The sequence below is a fragment of the Poromitra crassiceps genome (genome assembly GCF_964638095.1).
Source record: "Poromitra crassiceps genome assembly, chromosome: 21".
Lineage (NCBI taxonomy): Eukaryota > Metazoa > Chordata > Actinopteri > Beryciformes > Melamphaidae > Poromitra > Poromitra crassiceps.
In genome coordinates this window covers 11,469,810-11,494,252 of record NC_139638.1, presented here as the reverse complement: position 1 = coordinate 11,494,252, position 24,443 = coordinate 11,469,810, and the positions used below count along the sequence as shown (strand labels likewise).

Sequence of the window (24,443 nt, the reverse complement as noted above, 5' to 3'; positions counted from 1 at the left end):
CAAGGCTCATTTAGATGAGTCTCATGTTCTGTCTGCACATGGAACAAGGTTCATTTAGATGTTCTGTCTGCACATGGAACAAGGCTCATTTAGATGAGTCTCATGTTCTGTCTGCACATGGAACAAGGTTCATTTAGATGAGTCTCATGTTCTGTCTGCACATGGAACAAGGTTCATTTAGATGACAACATTATCATGTTCTGTCTGCACATGGAACAAGGTTCATTTAGATGTTCTGTCTGCACATGGAACAAGGTTCATTTAGATGTTCTGTCTGCACATGGAACAAGGTTCATTTAGATGTTCTGTCTGCACATGGAACAAGGTTCATTTAGATGTTCTGTCTGCACATGGAACAAGGTTCATTTAGATGTTCTGTCTGCACATGGAACAAGGCTCATTTAGATGTTCTGTCTGCACATGGAACAAGGTTCATTTAGATGTTCTGTCTGCACATGGAACAAGGTTCATTTAGATGTTCTGTCTGCACATGGAACAAGGTTCATTTAGATGTTCTGTCTGCTCATGGAACAAGGTTCATTTAGATGTTCTGTCTGCACATGGAACAAGGTTCATTTAGATGTTCTGTCTGCACATGGAACAAGGTTCATTTAGATGTTCTGTCTGCACATGGAACAAGGTTCATTTAGATGTTCTGTCTGCACATGGAACAAGGTTCATTTAGATGTTCTGTCTGCACATGGAACAAGGTTCATTTAGATGTTCTGTCTGCACATGGAACAAGGTTCATTTAGATGTTCTGTCTGCACATGGAACAAGGTTCATTTAGATGTTCTGTCTGCACATGGAACAAGGTTCATTTAGATGTTCTGTCTGCACATGGAACAAGGTTCATTTAGATGTTCTGTCTGCACATGGAACAAGGTTCATTTAGATGTTCTGTCTGCACATGGAACAAGGTTCATTTAGATGTTCTGTCTGCACATGGAACAAGGTTCATTTAGATGTTCTGTCTGCACATGGAACAAGGTTCATTTAGATGTTCTGTCTGCACATGGAACAAGGTTCATTTAGATGTTCTGTCTGCACATGGAACAAGGTTCATTTAGATGTTCTGTCTGCACATGGAACAAGGTTAATTTAGATGTTCTGTCTGCACATGGAACAAGGTTCATTTAGATGTTCTGTCTGCACATGGAACAAGGTTCATTTAGATGTTCTGTCTGCACATGGAACAAGGTTCATTTAGATGTTCTGTCTGCACATGGAACAAGGTTCATTTAGATGTTCTGTCTGCACATGGAACAAGGTTCATTTAGATGTTCTGTCTGCACATGGAACAAGGTTCATTTAGATGACAACATTATCACAGTTCAGTCTCATGTTCTGTCTGCACATGGAACAAGGTTCATTTAGATGTTCTGTCTGCACATGGAACAAGGTTCATTTAGATGACAACATTATCACAGTTCAGTGGAAGCCATGTTATGTGTACTGCTGAGTGATGACAGACACAGGCTCAATGTTAGGGCAAACTAAGTTGGGGCAAAATGTGCTCTCAACTGACAAATATGACAGTTCACTGTCGTCCTGGCTGCCTGTTTCCTACTGAAAATATAATAATTTAATTAAGTTTATCCACTCAAATTGTATAACGTGTATTTATATTACACAGCTCACTGCACATCATGATCCCACCTTACATGGCTTTCGTTGAATAATCGATTCTGATTGATCTATGGTCTGTCATTTCTATACGGCAGACTACTAGAGATAACAGAGCATTGCTATGCATGCAGCTCTGATCACACACTCAGGTCGGGGTCCTGATCACCCGGCTCGCTCTACATCATCCCTTATAGCAGATCGTGTCCGTCATGATTTCTGAAATAGTTTGGGCTGAGGACAGGTCAGAGGTCACCAGACCAACTTTCTTATCCCTGATTGGTTGTTGTTGAAACCTTGACTCTGGAAAGCTGGCAATGCAATCAAACTCGGCTGATGCAGTGTTTTCAGTTCCAGTTTGCTCTAAAATCTTGCCTGTGTATCAGCAGCTGTGCCAAAGAAAATGACCATGATACACTGAGAAATGTCAATCGAATTCTGTGGTTAAGAACCACTGCACTAAAACGCAGATATTCTATATTCTTGACACCAATAGATATGTTATCATGACTGTCCTCGTCCTCCAGACTCCATTCAGCCTCATCTTTGCCCGTCAACAGAACAGGCGAGGCACAAAAAAGGCAAACACAAAGCAACATTTTTTGCAGTTTGGAGGTTTTTGGGCTGGGCTCTTGCCTGATGCTGGAGGTCACACTGGTACTGTACAGAGGCCCTCAGCCAGGCGATGCTCTGCTCCCCGCTCCGTTGCCATAGCAACACGTCCCGGCCGTCCTTGTCCAGGTGGATGCTGAGCTGGCCGGTGCCCGAGCCGTACATGTGGTAGAAGAAGCTCAGGCACTGAGGACCCCTGGACCCCCTCAGCGGGCGCGACAGCAGCCGTGCGTTCTGATCAGGCAGCATGGGGGACGCCTCGATGTGCATGTAGTATCCTGTCAATCAAAGTGTAGCAGCTTCTGTTTAGAGTGGTGCAGAACTCTTTAGAACACGAGTGTGTAGGACTACTGCACACACTGTATAAAACATGTATAAAACATCTTTAGAACACGAGTGTGTAGGACTACTGCACACACTGTATAAAACATGTATAAAACATCTTTAGAACACAAGTGTGTGTAGGCCTACTGCACACACGGTATAAAACATGTATAAAACATCTTTAGAACACAAGTGTGTGTAGGCCTACTGCACACACTGTATAAAACATGTATAAAACATCTTTAGAACACGAGTGTGTAGGCCTACTGCACACACTGTATAAAACATGTATAAAACATCTTTAGAACACGAGTGTGTAGGCCTACTGCACACACTGTATAAAACATGTATAAAACATCTTTAGAACACGAGTGTGTAGGACTACTGCACACACTGTATAAAACATGTATAAAACATCTTTAGAACACGAGTGTGTAGGCCTACTGCACACACTGTATAAAACATGTATAAAACATCTTTAGAACACAAGTGTGTAGGCCTACTGCACACACTGTATAAAACATGTATAAAACATCTTTAGAACACGAGTGTGTAGGCCTACTGCACACACTGTATAAAACATGTATAAAACATCTTTAGAACACGAGTGTGTAGGACTACTGCACACACTGTATAAAACATGTATAAAACATCTTTAGAACACGAGTGTGTAGGCCTACTGCACACACTGTATAAAACATGTATAAAACATCTTTAGAACACAAGTGTGTAGGCCTACTGCACACACTGTATAAAACATGTATAAAACATCTTTAGAACACGAGTGTGTAGGCCTACTGCACACACTGTATAAAACATGTATAAAACATCTTTAGAACACGAGTGTGTAGGACTACTGCACACACTGTATAAAACATGCATGCAGGCCGCACCCGCCGTGTCTGAAGAAGACATACAGTGCTTAAAACATGTTGGCATTTTTAATGATTTAGCCACTGTTTTATTTTATTTTATTTTATTTTATTTTATTTTATTTTATTTTTCTTTTCTTTTCTTTTCTTTTCTTTCTTTTCTTTTAATTTTTCTCCCCATTTGTACTTGGCCAATTCCTCCTGCTGTCCCAGTCATTGCTCCACCCCCTCTGCTGATCTGGGGAGAGTTGTAGACTAGCACATGCTCCCTCTGATACATGTGCACTTACATGCCTCCTCTGATACATGTGCAGTCGCCAGCTGCTTCTTTTCAATACCAATACCATTAATGATGGTTCCATTCCATTTAGGTGTTACAGTGCCAGGTCCCTCATTAATGTTATTTACACCTGTGTTTGCCCTGCATTCCCACTCAAAATGGCTGCTGGGAAAAGGGCCTATTGTGCCTGTATGGATGTGACGGAGGTAACACAGGGGCTCGAACCTGCGGCAAATGTGTTGGTGTTGTGTTAGTAGGCATGGAATCTACTGCTGTACTACTATATACCTGGACGCCCACAATAAAGGCTTTTTAAGTATTTCCTTCCTCAGAGTTATATTTGGAGTGTCTGAGTTGTCCTTTTGTTTGCATCCCTGAAGAGTATTGTGTAGCCTTAAGGTTTAAGTTTGGCGATTTTGTATCAAATGTGTCTCTTACATACCTGCTGTTAGGGTTAGGGTTAGTGAGTTAGTTAGTGAGTATAGGGTTAGGGTTAGTGAGTTAGTTAGTGAGTATAGAGTTAGGGTTAGTGAGTTAGTTAGTGAGTATACAACACCTGTAGTAGGACTTGGACTCACAGACAATATGGCTCTCAAATGTGTTCTTGCTGCTAACAATGAGTACAAACAGGGTTTGTAAAAAAAATCTCTCTAAAAGTCTGTGAAAAAACAAACAGTATTATATCGATGATGGTGACCAACATTTTCTTCTACCAAACTCCACTGTTTACAGTCTGAGCTGACTCTAAAACTAGAGCACACCACCAGTAACCCACTGATTTAGGAGTCACTATTCTCTGTAGGTCCATGTAGCCTACTACAGGTACAGTATGAGTAAGAGACAAACTATATACAGGTCCAAATTTGCCAAACTTATCCTTTATCCTCATCCTCCTTATCGTATTCATGTATAGATACCGTATTGTATATTGGACTGCATTTGCAATTTTGTGTTTTAGATATTTTCTTTTTATCTATGAATATTGATATGAGCGCTACGCTGCATACTTACACTAAGACACGTTCCTCGTTTGTAACTTTGCATATTGTGAGAATAAAAGTGATTCTGATTGTGATCATGTTTGCCGGCAGTTGAAGTCCTCACCCAGTCCTGTGGTGTGGTCCCCGCGTGGGCCGGTGTAGGAGGTGGGCGTGGGTCCTCTCCTCCACACCCAGTCATCAGTGTCGCCCTGCTTGTCCTGAATGTAGCCACAGTGTCCTGCTTCAAAGTCACAGTGTCCCGGGATGGACAGCAGCAAGCCTGCAGAAGGAAAACAATATACACTTATAGGTAACACTTGATTAGGATAGTCCAAAGTTGATACTGTATATATAAATCGGTTGATGACAAAAGGTAGATGTTCAAGAAAGTGTCACAATTGCTTATTTGCTGTTTCTCTTCAGACTGTGTAATAAGTCAGACTGTAGCCTACCCTAACCTGATCCTACTTATAACCACAACCCTAAGCAAAATTTACATAGACAACTTTTCACAGTTGTGACAGTCACAGGAAACACAGGCTTTTTAAGTTGAGCATCAACATTGGACTGATCAAATAAAGCCATACCGTACATTATTACATGATTACACCGTAGAATCACACAAAATGTGTCCAAAATAGCACCCAGTATTCAGATAATGGTACAAATCACACCCACTGTAAACTGTTCATTTAGCTTGTGTTTGACTATTTTTAGGAACAAACAGCAGGACTTTTAAACTAACAGATGGTGGTACCGTGCAGCAGCCAAACGTTTAGAGAAGCAGACTGGTGCCAGTTTGAATCCTCGGACTTACTGGTCAAATCTGTGTGGGTGTTAGTTGTGAGTTGAAAAAGTACTGGTCCCTCTCTCTGTAACTACTGTTGAAGTGCTTTAGAGCACTGTGGTTGTACTGGTGCATGGACTGTATATACTGATGTGTATAAATATAACACACGCAACACATCACATGGTGTGACCATTCAGCTTTATGGCAACACACACCTCCACCCCCCCACCCATATCCTCCTTGTCACTCCCCCTACCCACCCTCGAATCCAGACTCTCTACTAGCACCTTCCTATCCCTACGGCCCCTATTCCCTAGCCTCACTAAATGTCCATAAATAAGTGAATGAGTGAGTGATTGAGTGAGTGAGTGAGTGAGTGTCCTGACTTGGCTATCTTCTGACCCCAGTGGGGCCTGCTGGCCCAGCGCCGTGGGAAAAACAAGACAGTCAGAAGAAGTTTTGTTGTTACCTGCTGTCATCTCACAGTCTCCGAGGCTCACACTGATGTCGTCCAGAGCCACGGAGCCACAGTCCCAGAAGCTTCTGCATGTGCTGACGAACACCAGCTGGACAGGAGAGGTGAGGAGGAGACAGGAGAGGTGAGGAGGAGACAGGAGAGGTGAGGAGGAGACAGGAGAGGTGAGGAGGAGACAGGAGACAGGAGAGGTGAGGAGGAGACAGGAGAGGTGAGGAGGAGACAGGAGAGGTGAGGAGGAGACAGGAGACAGGAGAGGTGAGGAGGAGACAGGAGAGGTGAGGAGGAGACAGGAGAGGTGAGGAGGAGACAGGAGAGGTGACGAGGGCCCGGGGGCCACTTTCGTGAAATGATAGGAGGCCAGGGGCCAGTTAATAAACAAACAATATACATTTTTCTGTAGCGGATTGTAGGTCTTTGGGGTGTCAGCCGGAGTTTAGTCTGACAATGTTGTGCACACCGAATAGTTAGTTAGGTTAAGTTAGTTAGGTTAAGTACATACATAAGTGCCTGGGTAGCGAGCAGACGGCGGTATTTGACAATTTAGCAGCTAAATCATAGATTATTGAAAGATATTCCATATTCCAGACTGAAATGCTATAACAGCAGTGGAGTATTGGCCAGAATGACATGAACATTTGGACACTTATTCAGCGGGTATCTTGCATGTTGCGTTCAGGTGCACTGTAAAAAAATAAAAATAAAAATCTTTTTTTTTCTTTTTCTTTTTTTTTGCAATTCCATCGCGGGCCACAAGTTGAGTATCACTGATCTAAAAGCTGACCATGAGGCCATCTCAGGGCAACGCACCATGTTTAAGCCTGGACCTTTTGCTTTTAATCAGTTCCAGTCAGATGAGTGCAGCATCATTTATCAAAGCTCTTTAGCACAGTGTGTTTGTGTTGTGCTCTTGTTGCTTGACGACTGTGCAAGGCACATTTCTCACAAATAAATTATCATCAATCAAATAGCTACTGTGATTTGAAATGACTGAAAATGGAAAATGATGCTAAACGTGTTAAAGGAAGAAAACAATCAGTGCTGGAAGGCCTTTAAGCACTTTGGCATTTTGGATGAGCTCATCTGATGCAGAACACGTCCACTAACAGCTGCTATTGAATAAGCCAGAGCCACCGGGCTCCTCACTTCAAACACAAGAAGAGATGCAGATGAATCATGATGGAAACCTCTGATGGACTCAGGAGTGAAGCCAGTAGAGGAGGAGACAGGAGAGGTGAGGAGGAGACAGGAGTGAAGCCAGTAGAGGAGGAGACAGGAGAGGTGAGGAGGAGACAGGAGTGAAGCCAGTAGAGGAGGAGACAGGAGAGGTGAGGAGGAGACAGGAGTGAAGCCAGTAGAGGAGGAGACAGGAGAGGTGAGGAGGAGACAGGAGTGAAGCCAGTAGAGGAGGAAGCCTGACTATTTCCCCAATTTTACTGATTTGCTTCTCTCTTAATTATTTATTTCCATCCTGAATGTCCTTTCAGCCCGGTCGCCAGTTTAAAATGTCGACATTGTACATTGTACAAGAAATGTGAGATATGGATATTTCGGAACAATACGTAGCATTTTTTTTACATTTCTAGATACGTGAATGATTAACGTTCTACGCGGCGACCTCCAGACTCTATGACTTAATAAATGGGTTTGGTGCACCCGTAGGGTTCCCGACTTGTAACTTCCTCGTCGTGAGAGAGCTGGTTCGAATCCCGACCCAAACCAGAACCCAACCAAGTTGCTTTTGTTGCCTAAACCTAAGGTTGTTTTACTCGCCCTAAACCCAACTAAAAGATGCTTTTGTTACTTCCTTCCTGTCTGTCTGTCTGTCTGTCTGTCTGTCTGTCTGTCTGTCTGTCGATCTGCCTACCTAGTTGCAACCTTCTCCTAAGTGCCCACATTTCACCTTGGAGGGCCTTGACGTCTGCACGGTGACGTCCGCTGCGACCCAGATGCCTCTGGAGTTCACCCCCTGAGTCCAGATCTTCTCCTGGGTGTTGGTGTGGTGCTGCAGATACACAGCGAGGGCTTGGTCCGTCTGGTTGAAACCTGTGGTCGTCACAGACAGTTATTGTTCTGCACAGCCATGAGTCACAGTGACTCATCTATCTCTGGACTGTATGTCCACACACTTTCACATTGCTTGGTTTTTATATAGGAATCTCTCCTTGGGCTGGTTCCTCCTTATCTGTGTACAGTGTCAAAACCAAAATCAGTAATATGGACGAGATTCTGCAGATCTACAGAGTTAGTTAAAAAAGTGTTTAAATACGCGAGTGAAATAGTACTCTGGGTCAATGTGATCATTCCTATATTTTCACTGAAATCACTTTAGAAAATGTTATCTGTTTATGCATCATAACTAGATTTTTGTCCTTATATTAACTCTTGTTTGTAGTATGTGGCAGTTGTAGCTGTTTGTATTCTTTCTTTCTTTCTTTCTTTCTTTCTTTCTTTCTTCTATCTATCTATCTATCTAGATCTATCTATCTATCTAACTATCTATCTATCTATCTATCTATCTATCTGTCTATATCTATCTATCTCTCTATCTCTCTATCTATCTATCTAACTATCTATCTATCTATCTATCTATCTATCTGTCTATATCTATCTATCTCTCTATCTCTCTATCTATCTATCTCTCTATCTCTCTATCGATCTATCGATCTATCGATCTATCTATCTATGTTAAGGTTCAGTAGCTTTGTTTTCTGTGTTTTCTGGCCCTGGAGGGTTTGGGGTCGGTGCCACTCACCCCTGAGAGAGAAGTGAAACCTCAGACAGTACTTCATGTTTGCAGGTAGAATTGGCCCGGTCAGGCGGCTAACGTAGCCAGAGCGCGGGCTGAGCCGGGAGTGGGCCAAGAGGAAGGATCCTGTAGGGAAAAGATCGCTTTATTCAAAACTCCCATTTCCTCTGAATCTGCCTGGCACGGAATGTTCTCTCTGCGCTGCACCTGGCATTGATCTGGATTTCATCTCCAAATCCTCTCTTGATTTACCGTCTCTGCATCCAAAGTTTGTCAGACATTTTTTTTTTTTTTTTTACGTTACAAATGATATGAATCTCCATGTTGCTTTAGCCCCTCACCTGCGCCTGTGGTGTGGTCTCCTCACCTGCGCCTGTGGTGTGGTCTCCTCACCTGCGCCTGTGGTGTGGTCTCCGTTCCTAAAGATGTTGGGTTTGACGGACACTCTCCTCCATGCTGACCCTATCGTGTTGTCCTGGCTGTAGTGGCAAAAACTGGACTCAAAATCACAGTTGGCCACGGAGGGGTCAAAGGTTGGCTCTGTGGGACAGCAGTGTGGAGTCAGAGGGGTCAAAGGTTGGCTCTGTGGGACAGCAGTGTGGAGTCAGGTTGCTGTACAGTGATTCTCAATTATTTTCACAGCCACAGAACCTGATGAGATGTTCCTCTCTGACCCTGTTATATGATTTTGTCCAGAAACCCACGACTATCGTAGGTAGAGATAACAGTGACACTATGATCAAAACAATCATCCTTCTAATCTACACTCTCTAAGGCCATGTTCACATTACAGGCAAATCCGATTTGCTGCTAAAGTCGTTAATCATCATCATCTTGATTGGTTTCCCAAATCTGATTTGGGAGTGTCTCCGCACTGCCACACATCTGATTTGGGCAAGTGTTCAAGTCGGATCTGTGTGTCCAGATACAATGAGCCAATGAGCCAACATACAATGTTTCTGGCCGTGTTTGCATGTCTGCTCTCTGCTCTTCAAGTCCCCGCCCCCCGGCAAAACACACTCTCAAATCTTGGGTGATCATCAACGTGTCCACACTGAAGTCACATCAGTCAAAAGCAGATTGGAAACTACCTCCATATGTGGTTTGGGACAAGTGACCCAAATCAGACTTGGAGCATCCAGACTCATAAAACCAATCTGGATAGAATCATTAATAGGTCATTAAAGTTCACAAATCAGATTTGGCCTCCTAGTCTGAACATGGCCTAAGTGTGTTAACATCTTGTAAATTAAATAAAGGTAAAGTTTAAAATTTCAATTTGCTGGGGACCCCCTTGGAAATACCCTCAAGGACGGCTGGCAGCCCACCTGTGTCCGCACTACAAAACTCAGAGGAAAAGGAGATGTCATCGACTGCAACGCGGCCGCCTCTCTGACTGTTAAACGCCACTTCAAAGACCACCTGAGGGGACGCACACATGTAGGGAGACAGACACACACTCATAAACACACACACACACACACACACACACACACACACACACATGCAGGGAGACAGGCACACACTCATAAACATCAACTTGTGTGCCAGCGTGTGCATACTTGTGCGACTGCATGTACACATACACATGCGCTCGCACGCACACACGCCCCCCACACACACGCCCCCACACACATGCCCCCACACACAGCACCCCCCCCCCCCCTCCCACACACACACACACACACAATAACAACTCAATCGATCATTCTTCCCCCCCCCCCTTTGTGGTCTCAGTCCCACTGACCCAACAGTGCTTGGTGTAACTCCACACCAAAACGTGTATTTATTTATTTATTTATTTATTTATTTATTTATTTATTTATTTATTTATTTATTTGTTTATTTATTTGTTTATTTATTCATTTATTTATTTATTTATTCATTTATTTATTTATTTATTTATTTATTTATTTATTTATTTATTTATTTATTTATTTGGGGGGGATGGGGTTGTAACCTGGCATGTGAGTGTGTGAAATATACAACAACAATGTTGGTCATTAGCTCACTAAATCTGGCTCAGGTTGCCCTAAATGAGCAGACAGAGCAGAGGTCATTTGGAGATGCATGCTCCCTTTTATAATAGATGTATTATTGATTAACTGTTTTAATGGTGACATCAGAGCTGATATGAGTAATTGATTAATCAATTAGCCGATGGAGAGAAAATTAATCGTCAGCTATAATTGTGATAATCGATTAATAATTTTTTAAGAAGGAAAAAGTCAAAATTATCTGATTCCAGCTTCTTAAATGTGAACATTTTGTGGTTTCTTTACTCCTCTATAACAGTAAACAGTAACAGTAATCAAAACAAGACATTTGGGTTTGGGCTTTGGGAAATGATGATAAATATTTTTCACCATTTTCTGACATTTATAGACCAAACAATGATCGATTAATCGAGAAAACAGACAGATTAATTCATAATGAAAATAATAGTTAGTTGCAGCCCTATTCTGGTCACAAACCCGCTTCTCTAACCTTAGGCCACCACCGCAAAAGCCTGTCCCAAACCTTAGTTGACTACTAAACCATAACCCCGTCCCTGAGCCCAAACCCGCCCCCCAGCCCAGGTTCTGTGCTGACCTGTAGAGCGTATGGGGCCTTGAGGTCGAGCTGCACTGGGATCCACTCCCCGGGATCCACGGTCCAGTCGCTCTGGTTCTCCGGTCCGGCTCGCCACAGCTCCTGGTACTGGCCCACTTGGTCCCTGGTGAAAACAGAGAACAGGTTCCCTTTCCCCTCGCCGCGCTGGTACTGAAAACTCAGACAGCCGGACATCGGCACGGTCGTCATGGGAGACGCCAGTTTGGCCACTTCTTTGAAAGTCTTGGCGTAGATGGAGTCCACATACATGAAGTGGCCTGAAGGGCAGTTAGTGAGTTTAGTTTGATGTATAATATGATACAAACACAACACAGAACACTGAGAAAGTATAGAAGGAGAAAATGCAGTGTTTGCAGGGGAGATCATTCTCAAAAGTTTTACATGGTATAAAAAGAAACAAAAACGAGGTAAGAAAAACAAATAAGAACAAAGAGTAACAGACAAAAAACAAAAAAGGTAAAAAACAAACAACTCTGGTGCCCAGGAAAAAAAATAAAAACGCAAGTTTGTAAAAATGTGTTTGTGTTTTCAATTGTGACTTGAAAGAAGATGAAGTCTGCCATTGGTGTTTTGAAGTTGTTCCGGAGTTTGAGTGCCATTAGCCTATTTCACATCCTCCCCCAAATCGCCCATTTTGTGTCTAAAAGGCAGGAAGTAAAACAGGCGTAAGACATTGATTAGAGCCCTGGCACTGGAACACCTACAGTATTTGGATTGGAAGTTGGAAACCCTCATTAGTGTTCTGCTTGCACCTGCTTTACTTCCTGTCTTTTAGACACAAAATGGGTGATTTGGGTGGGTCTGTCTGTCTGTCTGTCTGTGTTGTTTGTGTGTGGGTGTGGTCTCCGCTCCTTCTCCTGGCTCCCAGCTCAGGTCGTCCACATCGTTCTTTTAATACATCCATGGTCTACAGTGGGCAAGCCCACCCCCTTCCCTCTGATGATGCGGAAGTGAATTGAAAAGCTGTAGTTCCTCGAATGGCCACTAGGCGTCGGGGGCAGTAGGCATTTCCCCCCATGTTAAAATGCCCAACTTTGTAACAGGATTAAACATATTTCCAGTCAGGGGCGAAGCACGGTTTAGGTCTATATGGCTAATTTCACCTTTTCATAACAACTGTAGGGGGGGGTCATTTTTTATATAACTCGCCCATTTGGAGTCAAATAGATGATAGAAAAGGCGGTGATTGACAGCTCGCCTGTCCAGTGATCACGCAGCTTGCCGATCACAGACCAATAGTAGGCAGAGCTGCAGCTCTGGGAAACTCCCATCTCACGTGAGCTGCGGAAGGACTCAAACCCATTCCCTCCCACTCTGCTGATGAAAAATCAAGATGGTGACGGCCAATGTTTGAACTCCGCCAGGGAGAAGAAATGTAATGGGATAGCTACAGCACGTCCATATTATTTATGTGCATGGTCCACACCTGCCTGTGATTAGCTGCTCACCTGCTTCCCATCATCTCAGCAGACTACAGTAGGCTATGCTATTATATCATCCCCGGCTTGCTGTCCTCTCACCGCCAGATTCTTCTGCCTTGTTTGTGGGAGCTACTCTCTTGCCCCTCCATCTCTTTCATACCTGAGGAAAATGCTGTTTCCTTGTGTCTGTTTCCTAACAGTGTTTTCTGTGTCCAGGATTCCTCGTGCCCTCTCATCTGTTACCTCACCTACCCACGTCTTTCCAGCCAAACTAACCACCAGCCAAACTCTTCCCCCTATTTCCATCCATCACTTGTCCGTCTACATTTGGGTCCTAGAAACAAAACGTAACATTAAGGCCTGAACGGCAAATGATTCATCATCATCATGGTTGTTATGTTTTTGTTCATATGGAGATAGAAGGATAGACACACAAATAGACATTTGAAACCCTTAAAACGAACAAATGAACAAGACGAGATTTGTCTGTGGATATCACATTATGTTCATGGGGAAATAGAAGGGATAACAGCACACTACAAAATCAAGACAGACGCACGCACACGCACACGCACACACACACACACACACACACACACACACACACACACACACACACACACACACACACACACACACACACACACACACACACACACACACACACACACACACAGGTTGCTTCTCATTACTTTTTGGCAACAGTTGCTCTTTTCATATCAGGAGTCTGTATTCTATTTAACTGTGGCGTTTTGCCAGTACAGTATTATATATATATTATTATTATATATGTATGTAGTTTAAAACAGCTTTGTATCTGAAAGATGAGCTCATCCCGCTCACCTGTCCTGTTCACCTGTACCCGCTCACCTGTCCTGTTGTTGTACGTGTGGTCGTTGGGCATGTTCCTCCGCGCCGTACCTCCTCCCACGTACCAGTTCACATTGGTGTTCCACTGGTTACTGTATCCACACAGGTGAGACTCCTCAAAGTCACACTCTGCACACACACACACACACACACACACACACACACACACACACACACACACACACACACACACACACACACACACACACACACACACACACACACACACACACAGGTTGCTGTATCCACACAGGTGAGACTCCTCAAAGTCGCACTCTGCACGCAGGAAGGAGAAGGCAGCAACAGCCTGACCATATATGGCATTGCGTGCTGTAATCTTTGTATGGTGATGTAATCGTTACGGGACTTTGCCATGTATTGTATTTGACAGAGAGACAGATGGTTTGTATTTAGAGATGAATGAGTGAATGAGTTGTGTTTCTCTCTGAGTGAAGTCACTCACCCAGGCAGTATGAATGAGTGAATGAGTTGTGTTTCTCTGTGAGTGAAGTCACTCACCCAGGCAGTATGAATGAGTGAATGAGTTGTGTTTCTCTCTGTGTGAAGTCACTCACCCAGGCAGTATGAATGAGTGAATGAGTTGTGTTTCTCTCTGTGTGAAGTCACTCACCCAGGCAGTATGAATGAGTGAATGAGTTGTGTTTCTCTCTGAGTGAACTCACTCACCCAGGCAGTATGAATGAGTGAATGAGTTGTTTCTCTCTGTGTGAAGCCACTGACCCAGGCAGTATGAATGAGTGAATGAGTTGTGTTTCTCTCTGTGTGAAGCCACTCACCCAGGCAGTATGAATGAGTGAATGAGTTGTTTCTCTCTGTGTGAAGCCACTCACCCAGGCAGTATGAATGAGTGAATGAGTTGTGTTTCTCTCTGTGTGAAGTCACTCACCCAGGCAGTATGAATGAGTGAATGAGTTGTGTTTCTCTCTGAGTGAACTCACTCACCCAGGCAGTATGAATGAGTGAATGAGTTGTTTCTCTCTGAGTGAAGCCACTCACCCAGGCAGTATCCGGGGCTGATGTGGATCTCAAAGATGGCCACGCTGCTCGCCGCGCTCTGCCCAGGTTGACCCTCAACGATGACCTGATGAACAACACATGCTGGCTGAATCAGGAAGCACATGATGTGTACGCAGGGTCAGACAGGAAGCACATGATGTGTACGCAGAGTCAGACAGGAAGCACATGATGTGTACACAGGGTCAGACAGGAAGCACATGATGTGTACGCAGAGTCAGACAGGAAGCACATGATGTGTACGCAGGGTCAGACAGGAAGCACATGATGTGTACGCAGGGTCAGACAGGAAGCACATGATGTGTACACAGGGTCAGACAGGAAGCACATGATGTGTACGCAGGGTCAGACAGGAAGCACATGATGTGTATGCAGTGTCAGACAGGAAGCACATGATGTGTACGCAGGGTCAGACAGGAAGCACATGATGTGTACGCAGGGTCAGACAGGAAGCACATGATGTGTACGCAGGGTCAGACAGGAAGCACATGATGTGTACGCAGGGTCAGACAGAGGACGAGCATCAAGCTGCACACTGGAGGAATTTAATCTATTTTACCTCTCAAGTCGAATTGACTTGGAAAGCTCTGATGAACAACAGGTTTGTAACAAAATGATTTGGAGCAGTGAATGACGTATATATATTTCAACTGAAACATGACATTGTTTTCGTGCTATTTTTCCCCCTATGCTTTTCTTGATATAGTAACAGTGGAGTGTTCCCATAAGGAGACATTTTTGAGGAAGGGAATGCAAGTTTTTTTTTTCTGTGTTTCTGTTTCTTTTTCTTCTTCTTTTGTCATTTTATACATTGATTTTATGGTTTTATTTTGGATTGTTTTATGATTTTGTATCCCTTGTGTCTGCATTGTGTCTGTATTGTATCAGGGCATCATTGTAAAAGGACCCAATCTCGACCACCCTGAATAAATAAAGCTAAAGCGAGGTCAGGGCTTGTGTGTGTGTGTGTGTGTGTGTGTGTGTGCGTGTGCGTGTGCGCGTGCGCGTGCGCGTGCACGTGCGCGTGTGTGCGTGTGGCAGGTCATTTTAGCCGTCAGTACATGTGGTTTAAACTTTAAAAGGACACACTTCATTATAACACACTGATTTTCCACCCATCTGTACCGGTGTGTGTGTTTACACTGGAGAGGCCGCACACAGCACAGACATGTAGGTCGTGACCCTGTCACTGCTGTTACTGCCTCAGCACACTACTATAAACAAGAGCTTTACATTTCCCACAGTTTGGATGGATGTGTGTGTGTGTGTGTGTGTGTGTGCGTGTGTGTGTGTGTGTGTGTGTGTGTGTGTGTGTGTGTGTGTGTGTGTGTGCGTCTCTCCACCTACTTCATTTTTGACCTCCTGCTGGCTTGTGTAATATCAACCTATATCTGTCTACTAGCATGATGAAATATTCTTCTTCCTCTAAAAATCGGTTGTGTTGAAATGAAAGAAGTGAAGTGAACATATGGGTTACGCCTTGTTTAGATCTATCTCTGCTCACATATCCTGCTCTGTTGGACAAATGGCTTTGGTCCACTTTCAGTTCTGTGCTTCGTTGTTTTGTTCGTGGATGTTGAATGTTTGTGCAGCTTTTCATGCTGATTTCTTGGCCTCCAACAAAACGTCTCATTTGAACCTGGTCACCATGTTAAAGCAACATTCAACAAAAGCAGCCAACATCTTTACCAGTCATTTCCCCTCTTTCTTTTATTTCTTCTTGTTTTTATTTTCCTTTTTTTTCTAACTAGTGGACCCGTGGGAGTTAGACTCCCCCTGGGAGTTAAGCTGTATTCACACCGAGATATTTATTTTTCACTCTGTCGCTTGATTCAACCCTTTGGAATCGCTCTGTCGCTGTGTTTAAATCGCTCGTCAACAGGGACAATAATTGACGGACATCTGGGGGCTATAACGTTACGCAATGTCATGATGTTTGTCCACTACGAGCCACCGTAGTTGTTTACAAGCTAAGCCTATCAGCATGCTCCTAACACGAGCTCTATACCGGTAGTACAGACTTCACTTCATGTCAGCTGTCAGCCTGTCAATCAGCTGTCAATGCGGTTTGTTGCCACACAATAAACCAGCGGTTTGTTCCAAGCCAGTGTGATCCTTGACTCACTCTCACACGGCAGTTAATCAGCGTTGAACAGCGAGCGACTGATGCCAGCGAAATTTCGCTCGAGTTGGGATATTTCATCTCGGGCGACGAGCGTATTTTCTCCCTATCGCTCTGTCTCTGTCGCTCGGACGCCCAGCGATTTTTCTCCCGGGCGAATATACGCTCAATCGCTCGTTTGCATTGACTTTGTATGTAAACTCGATGCCAGCAAAAAACTTTAGTTGAACGTTAGTGTGAACACACCTTCAGACCCCCTTGGTCTAGAACACAGTGGTCTCCAATCTTCTTTCATCATAAATCACTGATGATATAGAATTGGTGATGTCACCAGTGATGTCACTCGAGCACTCAATGATGATGTCATCAGTGAGCAATGTCATCGGTGATGCTGTCACCAGAGGATGTCATCATTGCTCGAGCTCAATGATGATGTCATCAGTGAGTGATGTCATCGGTGATGCTGTCAGCAGAGGATGTCATCATTGCTCGAGCTCAATGATGATGTCATCAGTGAGTGATGTCATCGGTGATGCTGTCAGCAGAGGATGTCATCATTGCTCGAGCTCAATGAGGATGTCATCAGTGAGCGATGTCATCGGTGATGCTGTCAGCAGAGGATGTCATCATTGCTCGAGCTCAATGAGGATGTCATCAGTGAGCGATGTCATCGGTGATGCTGTCACCAGAGGATGTCATCATTGCTCGAGCTCAATGATGATGTCATCAGTGAGTGATATCATCAGTGATGATGTCGTCATTGCTCGAGTGACATCACATCACTAGGCCCGCAGCACTGCTCTTTTACACTTCCTGAAAGTTTCAGCCCGATCACACGTAAAATGCCATAGTTAGTCTAGGTTGTTTTCGGTACTGTCTACTGTCTGTTTGTTTTCTGTCAGCAGGATTACGGACAAACTACTGTGCCGATTTTCATCTAACTTTGTGGAAGCATGTAGCCACTGGTGAAAGTGCACCTGAACGATCCGGTCCACTTTCACCCCTGCGTGTAGCACGGGCCAAGACAGAACCAAGAAGATTTTGGCGCGGATCCGGATCCGACTCACAAACACATAATAACAGCACAAACCTTGGCAGATGTCTGCACTCTCTGAGTGCCCTTCTGGTTTTTTATTGTATTTCACTGGATTACTTGACCTTTTTCACTGTCACATTTTATTCTTTTGTATTTATTGCACCTCAGTAGCATTTGTTGTCTCCTCTTTCTTTTTCCTCGTTTTTCATACTTTACTTTTTATACAATTCTTATTTTGATTCATCTCTTTGTGTGTTATTGTACGTGAAGCACTTTGTAAACATTGTTTTTAGCACAGTGTGTATTTGTGTGTCTTCTTACCCGGTAGGGCTCAGTAGTGTTGTGCAGGTCCATGCTGGCGATCACCCAGCTGTCAGAGGGCGCATGGCTGCTCCACAGCGGCCTGTCGAAGCTCCGGCCCTGCGTGCGCTGCTGGACCTGCAGGCTCCCGGAGCTGCTGATCTGGTACACCAGCCTGAGGCAGCTCCACTCCTCCTGCTCCAGGACGGGACTCAGCAGAAGCCCTCTGATCTCTCTCGGAGTTCTGGCATCTGGCCTCTGATCCTCCTCCTCGTAATCCTCCGAGACTGCGTCCACGGTGACGAAACGGCCTGAGCAGAACCAAAAGGTTGTGGAGCGGTTTAGAATCAATCTGATTTAGAAAGCTGTCAACATTTAAAAGCATTATCTGAGGGACTGCATGGTCCTCTATGGGCGGAGAAAGTTAGGCTTGTGAAGCTCCATTCAAAAACATTACATAATTCAAATCTAGGGCGCTCGGTAGTGCATTCCTCCACCAAACTTTCTACAAAGTTTTGTAGTGTTATGTGAATGCATTTGGAAATTAAGCGCCTTTTTGTGATTGGCTACGGTCATTGCCACACCCCCTTTTGGCCAGTGGGCATGGAAAGTGAATCAGTTCGTCGTTGCCCCGTGACCAACCTTCCTACAAAGTTCCAACGGTGTTACTTGAATCCATGTGGAAGTTCAATGCCTGAGATATCCTGTGGATGGACAAACAGACAGACAGGCAGGCAGACAGACAGACAGACACACAGACAGACACACAGACAGACAGACACACAGACAGACACACAGACAGACAAACAGACAGGCAGGCAGACAGACAGACAGACAGACAGACAGACAGACACACAGACAGACACACAGACAGACAAACAGACAGACAGACAAACAGACAGGCAGGCAGACAGACAGACAGACAGACAGACAGACAGACAGACAGACAGACACACAGACAGACAGACACACAGACAGACAAACAGACAGGCAGGCAGACAGACAGACAGACAGACAGACAGACAGGCAGACAGACAGAGAGACAGACAGGCAGACAGACAGACAGACAGACAGGCAGACAGACAGACAGACAGACAGACAGACAGACCAGCTGAAAACAACCTCCCAGCAAACTCATTGGCCTGACCCAACTCTGTTGGCGGAGGTAACTGGTCGTGTGGAAATGGAAAAAGTACTCAAAGTACTCAATAAAAGTGCTCATTCTTTCACAGTTATATTATTATGACACATCAAACTGTGACAAGTATTGAATGTTGTAGGTCAAGCTGCTCATATACCGTTGTGCAGTCGAAACGCGAAAGGGGGTACGGTGGCGCAGTCGGTAGCACTGTCGCCTCACAGCTAGAAGGTCCTGAGTTCGATTCTCGCCTGGGACGCTGTGGGCGCTGGAGTTGTGTCCCCCCCATATCTTCAGTGCCTACTGCCCAGGTGGGTTATCTCGTCGAAAGGGCCTTTCTGTGTGGAGTTTGCATGTTCTCCCCGTGCTCCTCAGGGGGTTCCTCCGTACATAACCCCCCCACTAAAAACATGCAGAAGATCGTCATCCGACCAGTGACGACAACATCCGAAATTGGTCCCCGGGCGCTGGAAAGAAAAAGCGACCACTGCTCCTGGCCTGATAAAAGACGGGCTTGTCCGTCTACTAACTACTAACTGTGAAACTAACAATGCAACATAGAGCTTATTGTATGCTTTGCATGTAAAACCTTATTCTGCAAGGTAACTAGTAACTCCAGACATCAGATAACAAAGTAACTAGTAACTCCAGCCATCAGATAACAAAGTAACTAACAAAGTAACTAGTAACTCCAGCCATCAGATAACAAAAGTAACTAGTAACTCCAGCTATCAGATAACAAAGTAACTAGTAACTCCAGACATCAGATAACAAAATAACTAGTAACTCCAGCCATCAGATAACAAAGTAACTAGTAACTCCAGCTGTCAGATACAGTAACAAAGTAACTATAGTAACTCCAGCCATCAGATAACAAAGTAACTAGTAACTCCAGCCGTCAGATAACAAAGTAACTATAGTAACTCCAGCCATCAGATAACAAAGTAACTAGTAACTCCAGACATCAGATAACAAAATAACTAGTAACTCCAGCCATCAGATAACAAAGTAACTAGTAACTCCAGCTGTCAGATACAGTAACAAAGTAACTATAGTAACTCCAGCCATCAGATAACAAAGTAACTAGTAACTCCAGCCATCAGATAACAAAGTAACTAGTAACTCCAGCTGTCAGAGAACAAAGTAACTAACTCCAGCTGTCAGATAACAAAGTAACTAGTAACTCCAGCCATCAGATAACGAAGTAACTAACTCCAGCTGTCAGATAACAAAGTAACTAGTAACTCCAGCCATCAGATAACAAAGTAACTAGTAACTCCAGCCGTCAGATAACAAAGTAACTAGTAAGGAAAAATATAAACCCCTAAAGGGAAATGGAGATTTAATTTCGCCATTACACAGATAACAAAGTAACTAGTAACTCCAGCCATCAGATAACAAAGTAACTAGTAACTCCAGCCATTAGATAACAAAGTAACTAGTAACTACAGCCATCAGATAACAAAGTAACTAGTAACTACAGCTGTCAGATAAATATAGTGGAGTAAAAAAAAGCCAGCACCTCAAAATTGTAGCCTGCTGTACTCTGTCACCATAACTCTTGACAGGTTTTAATTTGAAAGCAGTAATACGCTGTTGGTCTGGACTCAGTACAAGATGCACAGCTCTCTTCCCCATTTTCCAAACAGTTCCTCTGGAGAGTGGAGCAGCAGTGTAGCAAACATGTCAAAACTGGATTCCTTTGACTGACATGAGGGTGCGTGTTAGTAGTCAATTTACGTTGTTTTTGATTGACAGCACACCGAAAGGTTCAAAAAGGTTGTCCAGCTACTCAAGAAGCAAATTCAAAATGGAACCAGCCGTACCCACCACAGCACAGTGGCACTTTTGTGTGTGTGGAATGAGATACCTGCCAAAAAGCAGGGAATGCCATCAGGATTTAAGTCCAAACTCAAGATCCATCAACGTCAAGCGCGTCGATTTGCATAGGGTTGGTCGTGACAAGTCACAACCAACATTTCAGGGTGTCCAATTGTCCCTATCAACTTTTAAGCAACCTTATTTGCATTATCTTTGGAGTGCAGTTATATAGGTCATTTAGATTGTCTTCCCATATTTTGCAAGGATATAATTGACCCAACCATTATTGAGTGAAATTAGTTTGCATTATGTTCAAAGTTACCATTACCCCTGTTTTTCGCAACTGAATGGGCCAGTCCAATTTCCCCCCCCCAAACTCAGGTTTGATTGGCTCATTTGGCTGATGACCAAACAAACACCCACCCACACACACACACACACACACACAGTTTTCCGGGTTCCCTGCAGCAGACAGACCCTCTTGGAGACAATCTTTCTCAGAAGAGACTAGTTAGGACAAATCTGGAGACTTTTTCTGACATGGGATTAACATTACCAGCAAGCAGCAGTGCAAGCAGCAGCAAGCAGGCAATGACAATAGCTGGGTAAGTCCCGCTAGCATCGATGCTAATTTAGCAAAGTACAGCGCGCAGCTGAAGCACATAGCCATGTGGTGGATGTTAACGTCCATATTAATTAGCCATGTGCTTGCGCGATGACATCAGTGTATTGGTGATGTCAAAGGGTGGTGATTGACGATCTGACTGAAGATCGTGCAACTCTTAGGAGGAATAAATGTAGGATGTATGATGTGTGGGATTCAGTGGCAATTTTTTCTTTCCAAACCGGCTGTTTGTGAAAGAACATGATTAGATGGCTAAACCTACAGTTTGTGTTTGTTAGTTACAATTATGCTGACAGGAGAGCTGAGCAGGTGGTGACATGAAAGTTATTGAGAAAAGGAGAAGATACTGAATGACATCACAACAGTATAATCCTAATGTTGATTTAAAATGAGATATTCATTCAAATATGGCTAAAAAAGGTAAAACAAAAACCTCAAATCCGCCTCCCCTCATGCCGTCCTCGACCCTACCAACTTTGAGACCAAAACGATGCCCTTGATCAACGTTACTGATAGCCTACAGCAGGGATACTCAACTTGCATTGCAAAATGACAGGAGGCCAGGTGCCAGTTACAGTTTTTCACAATTGTTTAAACACATTAATTGGAACATCAGACACAATGTGCACAACCTGAAACTCATGTACCAACTGCCAAACCAATTCTGCTGAACTCCAAGCACATTTTCTGCTTCAGACTCAGATTCCCATTCCAAACCACACATTTTTTCACAACACTACACACAATTCTTCATATCTTGCACACTCTTCCTGAATTCCCTCTCTTGGTGTTCACACAGAACACACTGCCAATCACATTTCTAAACTCTAAAGGCTGTTGTGCAATTAGCAATCAGCTATTTGCTATAGAAGGTCACAGATGAGCTCCTGGTTTGTTTGGAGAACAATGAATGGCGGCAACATCGAAGAGAGAGGTGAGCAGCAAGGCAGAGGAGTGAGAGTAAGAGGAGGAGGAGGAGGAGGAGGAGCAGGAGGAGGAGGAGCAGGAAGAGGACGAAGAGGACGAAGAGGACAATGAGGAGGAGGACGAGGACGAGGACGAGGAGGACAAGGAGCAGAAAGGAGAAGAACCATAATCTCTGATGAGATTAGGGCCACTGTCATTGATCATGTGGTCAACCATGGTTTGCCCATGAGGGAGGCTGGCCAGAGGGTCCAACCCAACTTGAGTCGCTTCTCGGTTGCCTCAATAATTGGGACTTTCAGAAATGAGCATAGGTAAGAAACCTACTGGTCTTACTGTAGTACTGCATATCAATACAGTATTCAATTAGTGTTGCAAGGACCTTGCTGTATTTGTATCTATTTGTATCTTTTGCAGAACTGCAAGATTACCACAACGTGGTGGGAGAGGAAGACTCCTCAATATGGTGCTGGCGAACAATGCCATAACCCTCCGACAAATCCAAGATGCAATCTGCACAGTGGCTGCCCACTGCTCCTAGTTCTAGGAAGGTTCCTAGTAGAGGATGGGTCAAATGCAGAGGATGAATTTCCCCACGGGGATAAATAAAGGATAACTTAACTTAACTTAACTTAATCATTGCAGATCAACACTTATTCCAAAATATAGCAACAGTGAGTTTATCCACACTGGACCGTGTTCTCCAACGCAATTCCATGAGGATGAAGCAGGTGTACAGGGTTCCTTTTGAAAGGAACACTGACCGAATCAAGGAGATCCGCCATGACTATGTACAAGTAAGTCCTATACATTCCACAACTGTGTCCTATCAGCACTGACACGTTGTCCTTTTTACAATGTTTCACAATAGCCTATACTTTATTGACCACTCTTGATGTATAATATTGTCATGTTGTCTGTTTCAGAGATTTCTTGACCTAGATGCAGAAGCAGACCTGCATGAATTTATATTCATTGATGAAGCGGGATTCAACCTTGTAAAAAAAAGGCGCCGGGGCAGAAATGTAATCGGCCAGCGTGCTATCACTGAAGTCCCTGGCCAGTGTGCTATCACTGAAGTCCCTGGCCAGCGTGCTATCACTGAAGTCCCTGGCCAGCGTGCTATCACTGAAGTCCCTGGCCAGCGTGCTATCACTGAAGTCCCTGGCCAGCGTGCTATCACTGAAGTCCCTGGCCAGCGCGGAGGGAACATAACAATATGTGCTGCCATCAACCACCACGGCGTCCTCCATCACCATGCCAACCTGGGCCACCTACAGTACAACACTGCCCTTCTCATAGCATTCCTGGACACACTCTACAACATCGTTGTTCAACCAGACCAGATGGATGACACAGAGGTGATCAGGTTTGTTGTTGTCTGGGACAACGTCAGTTTCCACCAGGCTGCTCTGGTCCGTGACTGGTTCAGGGGCCATCCTGAAATGTCCGTCCTGCATCTCACTCCATACTCTCCCTTCCTCAATCCAATTGAGGAGTTTTTCTCTGCCTGGAGATGGAAGGTGTACGAGAGGAGTCGGCAGGCACGGATCCCACTGCTGCAAGCCATGGAGGACAGGACGCATGTGGCGATGTCACTGCTGAGGCCTGTCAAGGCTTCATGCGCCATTGTAGGCGATTCTTCCCCCGCTGCTTGGCCAGGGAGAACATTGCCTGCGACGTGGAGGAGGTCATGTGGCCAGCCAGGGACCGAAGGCAGGATGTTTATTGCCCTATTTTCTGTTATCTCTTTAATTTCATCCTGTTTTCATTCTGTTTGCTGTGATTTACAGTAGACTGCACATTTTGGGTACAAATAAAATAATATTT

At 44.3% G+C, this 24,443-nt stretch overlaps 1 protein-coding gene across 1 annotated transcript in view; it reads right to left on the bottom strand.

Annotated features, from left to right (window-relative positions):
* The window catches only part of LOC310795469 (MAM domain-containing protein 2-like), a 30,307-nt gene that overhangs the window by 2,738 nt on the left and 3,126 nt on the right, over nt 1–24,443 (bottom strand). The window contains exons 3-13 of the mRNA XM_083657520.1: nt 18,127–18,416; nt 14,630–14,714; nt 13,613–13,741; nt 11,301–11,578; nt 10,037–10,130; nt 9,102–9,248; nt 8,715–8,834; nt 7,863–8,005; nt 5,954–6,050; nt 4,819–4,974; nt 2,263–2,516 (exon numbers count right to left, since the gene is read on the bottom strand). Of these exons, the coding sequence (XP_083513646.1) occupies nt 2,263–2,516; nt 4,819–4,974; nt 5,954–6,050; nt 7,863–8,005; nt 8,715–8,834; nt 9,102–9,248; nt 10,037–10,130; nt 11,301–11,578; nt 13,613–13,741; nt 14,630–14,714; nt 18,127–18,416 (1,793 nt within the window). The remainder of the gene's footprint in view (nt 1–2,262; nt 2,517–4,818; nt 4,975–5,953; nt 6,051–7,862; nt 8,006–8,714; nt 8,835–9,101; nt 9,249–10,036; nt 10,131–11,300; nt 11,579–13,612; nt 13,742–14,629; nt 14,715–18,126; nt 18,417–24,443) is intronic.